The 12,165-nt window shown below is 43.7% G+C and overlaps 1 protein-coding gene across 1 annotated transcript in view; it reads right to left on the bottom strand.

Annotated features, from left to right (window-relative positions):
* Positions 1 to 12,125, bottom strand: part of Catsper2 (cation channel sperm associated 2) — a 34,546-nt gene extending 22,421 nt beyond the window's left edge. Inside the window, exons 1-6 of the mRNA XM_045157265.1 lie at positions 12,087 to 12,125; positions 8,976 to 9,119; positions 7,099 to 7,272; positions 5,969 to 6,037; positions 1,347 to 1,519; positions 221 to 376 (exon numbers count right to left, since the gene is read on the bottom strand). Coding sequence (XP_045013200.1) covers positions 221 to 376; positions 1,347 to 1,519; positions 5,969 to 6,037; positions 7,099 to 7,272; positions 8,976 to 9,117 — 714 coding nt within the window. The 5' untranslated portion in view covers positions 9,118 to 9,119; positions 12,087 to 12,125. The remainder of the gene's footprint in view (positions 1 to 220; positions 377 to 1,346; positions 1,520 to 5,968; positions 6,038 to 7,098; positions 7,273 to 8,975; positions 9,120 to 12,086) is intronic.
* Between the last annotated feature and the right edge of the window lie 40 nt (positions 12,126 to 12,165).

The raw sequence follows: 12,165 nt of genomic DNA, 5'->3' as shown, positions 1-12,165 counted from the left end.
TAGGCTGACCTGGAATTCACTATGTAGTCTCAGGGTGGCCTCAAACTCATGGTGATCCTCCTACCTCTGCCTCCTGAGTGCTGGGTTTAAAGGCATGTACCATCACGCCAGGCTTCATGACTTTTTGACCCACTCAGACTTGTTTCACGATAAATGTAGTAGTATCAACCCCTGTATCTATCTACCTTCTCCCCAGCTTTAGCTGAAACAGTCAAATCACCTTAAGGGCTCTGACCAGAGCCAAAATAATAACTCGAATTTGACGGAATCGTGCAATGAGTTTGAGAGACCTCAGCACCCGACAGATCCTTAGCATCTGGAGCCACACAGAATTTCCTGAGATCCCTGCCATCGCCACAATTTCAGGAAGCAAGGACTAGGGGAAACACAAATGATAAATAAGTATACTGTATCTGAAAGCACCCAGGTACAGTTCTCCATCCCATCTTCTTTTTTTAAAATATTTTTTATTATTTATTTATTTGTTTTATAGTGACAGACAGAGAGAGAAAGAGTCAGAGATAGATAAAGAATAGACGCACCAGGGCCTCCAGCCACTACAAATGAACTCCAGACACATGCGCCCCCTTGTGCATCTAGTTAACATGGGTCCTGGGGAGTGGAGCCTCGAACCAGGGTCCTTAGGCTTCACAGGCAAGTGCTTAACCACTAAGCCATCTCTCCGGCCCTCCATCCCATCTTCTTCATAGTCCCCTAGACATTATCCTTGAATAGAATTCTCTGGGGATTATTTTCTGGTTCAACCTTTTTTTAATTTTTACATTTATTTGTGAGAGAAAGTAAGAGAAGGACAGAGAATGGGCATGTCAGGGCCTCTAGCCACTGCAAATGAACTACTACAGATGCATGTGCCCCCTTGTGCATCTGGCTTATGTGGGTCCTGAGGAGTTGAACCTGAGTCCTTTGGCTTTACAGGCAAATGCCTTCACCACTAAATCATCTCTCCAGCCTTGGTTCAACCTTTTTATAATAAATTATTTATATTATATATTTCAACTTGTTTAAACTGAAAAGGTGGCTACAACTAGTGTTTATCTCATTGAGTTATTGAGGAGCATTAAAAAGATAATACATATAAAATGCTTAAATTAGTGCCTGGCACTCAGCAAGTACTCAGTAACTAGCAGGTGTTATTTTAGGGGTTTATATGATTAGAATATACTTTGTTTCTAATACCAACAATTTCTGAATTATTTTGAGCTTTAGAAAAAAATTAAAGGAGGAAATTAGATACAATTCTATAACTTTTTTTGTTGTTATTACTTTGATTTGCCTAGGGCACGTTGCTGATCCCACCAACTAGCCCTTAGGATATCTGTCCTTACCAATACAGTAATAACAAAGTCAAAAACATTCCAGGAATTCTTCCAGAAGAGAAAAAAGTTGTATAACCACATAAGAAGGATCTCCAAGATGAACATAAACAAGATAAACCAAGCTGCCACCTCCAAAGTCAGCTTTAATGGCCACAGTTTTGTATTTGTGGATTCCAGTAATTCTGTAAGGCAGAGCAAGGGAGGAATAAAAATCAGGGAAGCGAGAAGCTGAATGATGGAGGATGATCACTTATAAGCCACAGCCGTGACCATTACTATTTTATTGTTTTCATAACACTCTTACTTCAACTTGTGAAATACAGGGCATAATTACCTTTTGAGAAACCTGCACCTCATTTCCTGTTTATACTGGGATGATTTAATAATTGAAAGTTACTCCCTAACCATTCTGTGGTCATACAGCCACTCGAGGATTTTTCTCTGTACCTGTATCACTATCTATTGTATTGTTAAATTTGTCCCAAAGAGCAAGCAATAGGTCTCGAAAAATAAATGAAAATATAGGTCTATAAACTGCTTTATAAGGAAGGCAGAAGGGCTAGGGAGATGGCTCATTCAGTAAAGTGCTTGCCAAGCAAGCATGAAGCCCACAGTTCAGACCACCAGGACCTAAGAATAGCTAGTAATCCCAGCACTGGGAAGGTGGAAACAATAGTATCTCTGGGGCTTCCTAGCTAGCAAGCCTAAGTCTATACTAAACTGTGAACTTCAGGTTCAATAACAGATTTCCCCCCCCACACACACACAAACACACACAAATAGAGGGCTGGAGAGACAGCTTGACAGTTAAGGCGCTTGCCTTCAGAACCTAATGACCAGAGTTCGATTCCCCAGTTCCCAAGTCAAGCCAGATGCACAAGGAGGAGCTTGCATATGAAGTTTGCAATGGCTGGAGGGCCTGGCATGCCAATTTTCTATCTGCCTTTTTCTCTATAATAAATAAATTAAATTTTAAAAATTTAAAAGAAATGGGAAGCAACTGGGCTGGAGAGATGGCTTAGCAGTTAAGCACTCGCCTGTGAAGCCTAAGGACCCTGGTTTGAGGCTCAATTCCCCAGGACCCACATAAGCCATATGCACAAGGTAGCACATGCATCTGGAGTTTGTTTGCAGTGGCTGGAGGCCCTGGCATACCCATTCTCTATCTATCTGCCTCTTTCTCTCTGTGTCACTCTCAAATAAATGACAAATAAGCAAAATTAAAAAAAAAAAAAAAAAGAAATAGGGAGCAACTGAGGAAGATGACATCTGGCCTTTACATATGCATGTATACACACACACAAACACACACACAAACATGCATACCACATACAAAAAATAAGGTGGAAACAAGAAGCTAGATTAAGGCTGGAGAGATAGCTTAATAGTTAAGGCACTTGCCTGCAAAGCCTAAGGATCTAAGTTGGATTCCCCAGAACCAACATAAGCCTGACGCACATGGTGGCATATGCATCTGGACTTCATTTGCAATGGCTAGAGGCCCTGGCATGCCCATTCTCTCTCTCTCTTTCACTAATAAATAAATTTATTTTATTTATTTATTGGAGAGAGAGAGAGGACAGGCAGACACAGAGAGAGAATAGGCTTGCTAGGGTCTCCAGCCACTGAAAAGGAACTTCAGATGCATGCATCAACTTGTGCTTCTGACTTACATGGGTCCTGGAGAATTGAACCTGGGTTCTTAGGCTTCTTAGGCAAATGCCTTAACCGCTAAGCCATATCTCCAGCCCTAAATAAAATTTTTAATAGTTAATATCTTTTTTAAAAGAGTTATTTTTATTTATTTATTACAGACACAGAGAGAGGGAGAGAAAGTAAGAGGCATGCCAGAGCCTCTAGTCACTGCAAACCAACTCCAGAAACATGCACCACTATGTGCATCTAGCTTACATTGGACCCGGAGAATTAAGCCTGGGTTCTTTTTTTTTTTTTTTAATTTTTTTTATTTATTTATTTGAGAGCGACAGACACAGAGAGAAAGACAGATAGAGGGTGAGAGAGAGAATGGGCGTGCCAGGGCTTCCAGCCTCTGCAAACGAACTCCAGACGCGTGCGCCCCCTTGTGCATCTGGCTAACGTGGGACCTGGGGAACCGAGCCTCGAACCGGGGTCCTTAGGCTTCACAGGCAAGCGCTTAACCGCTAAGCCATCTCTCCAGCCCAAGCCTGGGTTCTTAAGCTTCACAGGCATGCGCCTTAACTGCTAAACTATCTCTCCAGCCCATAAATAGTAATAATAATAAAAAAGTTAAGCTGGGCATAGTGCCACATGCCTTTAATCCCAGCACTCAGGAGGCAAAGGTGAGAGGATCACCAGGCCACCCTGAGATTACATACTGAATTCCAGGTCAGCCTGGGCTAGAATGAAACCTTATCTCAAAAACACCAAAAAATAGGGCTGGAGAGATGGCTTAGCAGTTAAGTGCTTGCCTGTGAAGCCTAGGGACCCTGGTTCAATTCTCCAGGATCCACGTTAGCCAGATGCACAAGGAGGCGCCACATCTGGAGTTCATTTGCAGTGGCTAGAAGCCCTGGCGCGTCCATTCTCTCTCTCTCTGTCTCTTCCTCTCTCTGTCGTCGCTGTCAAATAAATAAATAAAAATAAACAAAAAAAAACCCTTTAAAAAAAAAACCACACCAAAAAATAAATAAACAAATAAATAAATAAAAAGATTAATGGGGTATAGTGAAATCACTGGGTATTTTATTAGCTTTCTTCCCCCTTCTCTGATAAAACTTGATTTTGTTATGCAAAATAAATTTAATCCTATTCTTTCTTTCTGGACCCTGCTATTATTTGCCAATTGCTACTCCTTAACTCATTTCCTGGAATTACAGAGTGAGTTCCAGGTCAGCCTAGGCTAGATTGAGACCCTACCTGGAAAACAAGAACAAAGAAAGACAGGGCTGGAGAGATAGCCCAGTGGTTAAAGGCATTTGCTTGCAAAGTCTAGTGGCCCTGGTTTGATTCCCCCAATATGCACATAAAGCCAGATACACAAAGTGGTGCATGAGTCTAGAGTCTGCAGTGCCAGGAGTACCTATACTCACTCTCTGTCTGCAGCTTTCTTTCTGTCTGTCTCTCTCTAATAAATAAATAAAAATAAAGAAAAACCAAAACAAGCCAGACATGGTGGTGCACGCCTTTACTCCCAGCACTTGAGAGGCAGAGGTAGGAGGATAGTGGAGAGTTCCTGGCCACCTTGAGACTGCATAGTGAATTTCAGGTCAGCCTGAGCTACAGTACCCAAGAAAACCAAAACAAACAAACAAACAAACAACAAAAAAAAACAAGTCTGGCTATGTGACCTAGGCTGGCTTTGAATTTATAGCAATTCTCTTTCTATTCTTTGTTAGGTCAGGACAAAATGGAGTTACAACAGGAGGGTGAAGTGAATTGTTTTTAATACATTTTGTGTAATTTATGATTGGATACATATATGTATGTGTGTGTGTGTGTGTATGTATATGTATGTGTGTATATGTATGTGTGTGTATATATACACACACATACATATACACACACACACACACACACACACATATGTATTTAAATTTGACAGAGAAAGTGGGAGGGAAAGAGAAAGAATGAATAGGCATGTCAGGGCCTCCAGCCACTGCAAACGAACTCCAGACGCATACGTCCGTTTGGGCATCTGGCTGACATGGGTCCTGGGGAATCAAGCCTGGGTCCTTTATCTTTGCAGGCAAATACCTTCACCACTAAGCCATCCCTCCAGCCCATTTATGATTGATTTTAGAGTCATTTAACTCTCAGGTAGGCATGTTAACACATGCCTATAATTTCAGTACTTGGGAGTACTTGACTACACGAGACTCTGTCTCATAATAATAATAGTAATAAATGTCCCCATCACAATTTGGATTTTTAAAAATATATGATTGTCAGCTTAAAAATACATATCACGCAGGTCTGGAGAGATGGCTTAGCATTTAAGGCATTTCCCTGCAAAGCCAAAGGATCCCGGTTCAAATCTCCAGAACCCACATAAGCCAGATGCACAAAGGGGTGCATACATCTGGAGTTCATTTGCAGTGGCTGAAGGCCCTGGCAAACCCATTCTCTCTCTCTGTCTCTCCCCCTCTTTGTCTCTCTCATATAAATAAATAAAATATATATTAAAATATATATCATGGGGCTGGAAAGATGGCTTAGCAGTTAAGGTGCTTGTATGCAAAGCCAAAGGATTCAGGTTCAAATCCCCGTACCCACATAAGGCCAGATGCACAAGGTGGCACATGTGTCTGGAGTTTGCAGTGACTAGAGGCCCTGGCATGCCCATTCTCTCCCTCTCCCCCAGTCTCTCTCCCTCCCTCCCTCCCTCTCTTTCTCTCTCTTAAATAAATAAATAAATAAATAAATAAATAAATAAATAAAATATATATATATGTATATGTATATGTATATATATATCATGGCCCACTCAGGTTCAATTCCCTAGTCACCCATATAAAGCTAGATCCAAAAAGTGGAGTGCCTCGTTTCCTTTGCAGTAGCAAAAGGCCCTAGTGCGCTCATACACATATGCACATGCACAATAAGCAAATAAAAAGCACCTCCTACTTCCCTTTTTCAGTGTCAGTTCTCACCTATTTCCACCATCAGTACAAGTGTATTCAACATGATCAGGAAAGTGATGAAATTTGCAAAGAAAGGATCTATTTTTTTCTTAAGGAAACATATTTTTTTTTCTATTTTTTTGAGGCTGGGTCTCTCACTCTAGTCCAGGCTAACCTAGAATTCACTCTGTAGTCTCAGGGTGGCCTTGAGCTCATACCTAGGCCTCTCAAGTGCTGGGATTAAAGGCGTATGCCACTATACCCATCTACATGTGAATTTTTAATGTAAACATATGGGTGTAAAGCATTAAGGCAAAGCAAAAATGTTTCAGAGAACAAGTTTCAACAGTTCAACTTTATAAAAATTATAAAGGAACTTGTTAAATTTTTCTGGAAAAAAAATAAGCCAGGTATACTGGTGTATGCCTTTAAATCCCAGCACTTGGGAGGCTGAGGCAGGAGGACTGTTGTGAATTCAAGGCCTGTCTAGAACTAGAGTGAGTTCCAGGCCAGCCTAGGATAGAGTAAAACCCTACCTTGAAAAAACCAAAACAGGGCTTAAAAGATAGCTTAGCAGTTAAGGCACTTGCCTGCAAAGCCTAACAACCCGAGTTTGATTCCCCAGTACCCACATAAAGACAGAGGCACAACATAGATTTGTTTGCAGTGGCTGGAGACCCTGGTGTTCATTCTTTCTCTTTCCCTCTCTCTCTTTGAAAATAAATTTAAAAATTAAAAAGAAAAAAAACAGGGCTGGAGAGATGGCTTAGTGGTTAAGGTGCTTGCCTGCAAAGCCTGTGAACTCATGTTTGACTCTCCAGGTCTCACATAAGCCAGATGGATAAGGTGATGTAAACATGCAAGGTCGCACATGCACACAAGGTAGTGCAGGCACCTCAAGTTTGACTGCAGTATTTGGAGCCCTGGTGAGCCAATTCTGCCTGTCTTTCTCTCGCTCTCTCACATTTAAAAACAAAAAAAAGGCCAGTCTGTTGGGCTTGCCTCAAAATAAAAAAAATATAAAGACATCAAAGTAGAAGAGGGGTAGTTGGGGAAAAAGGGGTTTAGTGGGAGAGGGACAAGGGGGGCTAAGTAAAAGGTGATGGGAGGAGATTATGATCAAAATTGTCAATAAAAGAAAGAACTAACACAAAGGATACTCTCAAGAACCCATCCAGCCCACAAACAAAGCGGTGGCCTCTCACTGCACCGCACATGCAGCCGGTTCAGCATTCGCTGGGAATATGAAATTCGCCCTATACGTCGAGGCTTTATGGAGAAGCGCACTAGCTGATGTTGATCTCCCAGCATAAGTTTCTTCTGACGGGAAGGATCTGTAACAAAAATGAAAAAGTGATAGTACGGCTGAAGAAATGGCTTAGTGATTAAGGCGTGTGCCTACTAAGCCTCAGGACCCAGGTTTGATTCCCTAACACCTATGTAAGCCAGATGTTCATGGTAACTCATGCGTCTGGAGTTTGTTTGCAGTGGCTGGAGGCCCTGGTGTGCCCACTCTCTCTCTCCCTCCCTCAGATTATAATAAATGATTCCCCAGTACCCACGTAAGCCAGATGTATCTGGAGTTTGATTGCAGTGGTTAGAGGCCTTGGCACTCCAATTCTCCCCTGCTCTCTCTCTTATAATTTTATTTTTTATTTAATTTTTTTATTCTTATTTATTTGAGAGCAACAGAAAGAGAGAGAAACAGGCAGAGAGAAAGAGAGAATGGACACGCCAGGGCCTCCAGCCACTGCAAACGAACTCCAGATGCGTGCGCTCCCTTGTGCATCTGGCTAACATGGGTCCTGGGGACTCGAGCCTCGAACCAGGGTCCTTAGGCTTCACAGGCAAGCGCTTAACCACTAAGCCATCTCTCCAGCCCTCATAATTTTTTCTGGGGGGGGCTGGGTTGAGGTAGAGTCTTGCTCTAGCCCAGGCTGACCTGTAATTCACTATGTAGTCTCAGGAAAGCCTTGAACTCAGAGATCCTCCTGCCTCTGCCTCCCAAGTGCTGGGATTAAGAGCATGCACCACCACACTCAGCTAATTTTTTAAATGGAAATTTTGTTGGTTTTTCAATATTTTGTTTTACTTATTTGACAGAGAAAGAGGGAGTGAGAGAGAGAGAGAGAAAGAATGGGCACACAAGGGCCGCCAGCCACTGCAAATGAACTCCAGATGCATGTACCCCCTTGTGCATCTGGCTTACATTGGTCATGGGAAATTGAACCTGGGTCCTTTGGCTTTGCAGGCAAACGCCTTAACCACTAAGCCATCCCTCCAGCCCAATAAAAATATTTTTTAAAAAGTGATAGTGCATCCCGTAGTCCCAGCTACACTGGAGCCTTAGACTGAGGATCATTTCAGTACAGCAACAGTTGGCGGCAAAGGAAACAAGAAGGGAGGAGAGAAAGGAAAGAGGTAAGAAAAGAAGAGACAGAGAGGAAGGGAGGGGATAGTGAATGAATATACAGAAGTCTTTAGGGGCTATGAAAAGCTGGTAGACTTGAGGGTATGAAAACTGGTAAGATAAGGTACAGGGGCTTGCCTTGTAAGCTGTTTAGTTTCTCTTACTTTGACGTGAAAGTTAACACATTGCTTATAAATAAAACTTACTATTCTCATGAAGAAAAGCAGCAGGAGCAACCCTAAAACGTTTTAAGCGTCTTTGATGGAAAATTTCACATCAGCCTAGGTTAGTGGCTATCCTAGGCCTAAAAGGGCACCAGGGTTCTACTTCCTAGATGCAGAGTTTTATCTATAAATTCCTGGTATAGCCTCCCATCCAATAATCGAATCAATCTTCCCAAAATTTTCTGACATCCATTTTTTTCTTATTTTTGTTATTTTGAGGCCAGATCTTTCTATGTATCTCAGGATAGCCTCAAATTTATGATCTTCCTGCCTTAGCCACCCTTGTACCTATTACAGGACTGTACTACCACTCCTGGCTCCACTCTTAAATTTGTCTCTGCTTCCTACTCTTTGGAGGCTGTGGACACGGGTTTTAGTTAGTGTGAAGGGACAGGCTGCTAACCAAGTATCTCCCGGAGAGTGTGCCGTGGTACAGCTTGGCTCAAGCCTTGCAAATGCTCAATGAGAGAAAACGTATCAATCAGACGTGAGCGAATAGCATCGGCTCTGGGCAGTTGTAAGTGTCCTTGCCGAGCACTGTCCATGTCTGTTAAGAAAAGAGAATTCAAAGGTCATTTCATTCTTAAGATACGCACTAGGATTACAGAATTTTCTGCTGTTCATCCCCATCATGTTTGCCTTTAAGAATTTTTTAAAATGTATTTTATTTATTTATTTGAGAGAGAGAAAGAGGGGAGGGGAGAGAGAATGGGAGCGCCAGAGCCTCCAGCCACTGCAAAAAAATTCCAGATGCCCCTTTGTGCATCTGGCTTATATGGGTCCTGGAGAGTAGAACTGGGATCCTTTGGCTTTGCAGGCAAATGTCTTAACCACTAAGCCAATCTCTCCAACCCCATGCATTTAAGAAATTTTAAGGAGTCCATATCTAGGAACTATAAGCAGTTGGGGAGAACAAACACACTGAGAGGAAAGTTTTATGTATGTGTGTATTAACTGATAGAGGAATCCTACGAGATACCGTAGTCAACCAAGTGTCCCCAAGAACACTCACTTTCTGGCAGCATTAAATTTTTTTTAAAATTTTTATTAGCATTTTCCATGATTATAAAAAAATATCCCATGGTAATCCTCCCCCCACTTTCCCCTTTGAAATTCCATTCTCCATCATATTACCTCCCTTAATTTTTTTTTTTTTTTTTTTTTTTGCTGGGTGTGATGGAACATGCCTTTAATCCCAGCACTCAGGAGGCAGAAGTTGGAGGATTGCCTTGAGTTCAAGGCCACCCTGAGACTACATAGTGAATTCCAGGTTAGCCTGGGCTAGAGTGAAACCCTACCTCGGAAAACCAATGTGTGTGTGTGTGTGTATTTTATTTTTTTGGTTTTTGAGTTAGGGTCTTGCTCTAGTTTAGGCTGACCTGGAATTCACTATGTAGCTATGTAGACTCAAGAGATCCTCCTATCTCTCAGTCTTCCAAATGCTGGGATTAAAGACATATACCATTCATGACCATAATATATAAAATCTCTGAGAGAGAGAATGGGCACACCAGGGCCTCTAGCCACTGAAAATTAACTGAAGACTCATGTGCCATCAAGTGCATTTGGCTTTTGAGTACTGGGAAATTGAACCTGGGTCCTCAGGCTTCACAGGCAAGTGCCTTAACTGATAAGCCATCTCTCCAGCCCTAGCCCGTTTTTTAAGGTAGGGTCTATCTCTAGCCCAGGCTGGCCTCTAACATAGTAATCCTACCTCAGCCTCCCAAGTACTAGGATTTTAAGGTGACCCACCACACCATTTGTAATTTTTAATTTTTTGTTTATTTAAGAGAGAAGGACTGGAGAGATGGCTTGACGGTTAAGGCATTTGCCTGTAAAGCCAAAGGATCCCGGATGACTCTCCAGGACCCACATAAGCCAGATGCACAAGAGAGCACATAAATCTGGAGTTTCTCAGCAGTGGCTGGAGGCCCTGGTGTACCCATTCTCTCCCTCTCAAATAAATAAAATATAAAAAGAGAGAAAGGCAGATGGAGGGGTTAGAACCAGCATGCCAGGGCCTCTAGCCACTACAAACTCCAGATGCGGGACATGTGGGTCCTGGGCAAGCAAACCTGGGTCCTTAGGCTTCACAGGCAAGTGCCTTAACTGCTAAGTCATCTCTCCAGCCTCCAGTAATTACTCATTTTTTTCAAATTTAGTAAAAAGGCTGGAGAGATAGCTTAGTGGTTAAGGTGTTTGCCTGCAAAGCCAAAGGACCTCAGTTCTATTCCCCAGGACCCAGGTAAGCAGATACACAAGGTGGTGCATGCCTCTGGAGTTCGTTTGCAATGGCTGGAGGTCCTGGTGCCCATTCTATTCCTCTCTCTCTGCCTCCTTCTCTCTCACTCTCAAATAAATAAGTAAAATAAAAATCTAGTAAAAAGCTGAATCTGGTGACACAGGCCTATGATGCCAGGTAGTCTGAAGAATGAGTCAGGAGGTTAAAAAAAAAAAAAAAAAACAATTCAAGGCCTAGCAAGGTGTGATGATACAAGCTTAGAGTCCCAGCTGAGGTAGTAGCTGTGATTTCAAGGACAGCCTGGGGCTACAGAATGATTCCCTACCCTGAAAAGAAAAAAAAAAAAAAGAGAGTATTCAAAAGGCCTGCCTGGACTACAGACAGAATAAATTCAAGGCCAACCAGAGTAACTTAGTGAGCCCCTCAATTTAAAAAAAAAAAAAAAAAAAAAAAAAAAAGGGCTGGAGAGATGGCTTAGTGGTTAAACGCTTGCCTGTGAAGCTTAAGGACCCCGGTTCAAGGCTCGGTTCCCCAAGTCCCACGTTAGCCAGATGCACAAGGGGGCGCACGTGTCTGGAGTTCGTTTGCAGAGGCTGGAAGCCCTGGCGCGCCCATTCTCTCTCTCTCCCTGTATCTGTCTTTCTCTGTGTCTGTCACTCTCAAATAAATAAATTTAAAAAAATATTTAAAAAAAAAAAGTACAAAGTGGGCCTGGCTTGGCGGCGTAATGCAGCACTGGGGAGGCAGAGGTAGGAGGATCGCTGTGAGTTCGAGGCGACCCTGAGGCTGCATAGTAAATTCCAGGTCAACCTGGTCTACCTCGGAGAGGAAAAACAAGAAAAGCACCAAAAGGGCTGCAGATGTACTCCAGAGGTAGAGCACTAGCTAAGCCGAGGTCCACTGGGGCAGGGGGTCACTGCGCTGGACAAAAGAATCCAGACGTCATCTGGACCCGATGAAATCAAGCCATGAGGCGGATCGACTGCAGGGCGTCAGGAAATAAAAAGCGACTAAAACTCGGGGACAGCAACAGGCGGGCGCGAGCGGTGTCCCTTCCCCGGCGTGCGGGGCCAGCCCCCGGTCTGGCATGGCCACTCCGAGGCGTCGCGTCAGCCCAGCACGGCACCCCGCCTCCACTCACTCCTCGGGCGCCCCCCGAGCCGAGCCGCACTCTTCCCCACAACACCCGCCGCGGCCTCGCAGCGCCCCACTTCCGGCCGCCTCTCCCCGCACCCCGTCCCCCGTGGGGCGGCCGCGCCCCCTCGGCCGGACCTCCGCCAGCGCCCGCGGGCCAAGAGCCCGTCCGCCCAACTCCGCTCGCCCGCCGCGGCCCGGGCCGCCTCGGCTCCGC

Source organism: Jaculus jaculus, chromosome 8 (genome assembly GCF_020740685.1).
Source record: "Jaculus jaculus isolate mJacJac1 chromosome 8, mJacJac1.mat.Y.cur, whole genome shotgun sequence".
Taxonomy (NCBI): domain Eukaryota; kingdom Metazoa; phylum Chordata; class Mammalia; order Rodentia; family Dipodidae; genus Jaculus; species Jaculus jaculus.
Note: the sequence above shows the minus strand (reverse complement) of the source record. Positions and strands in the feature narration are given on the sequence as shown.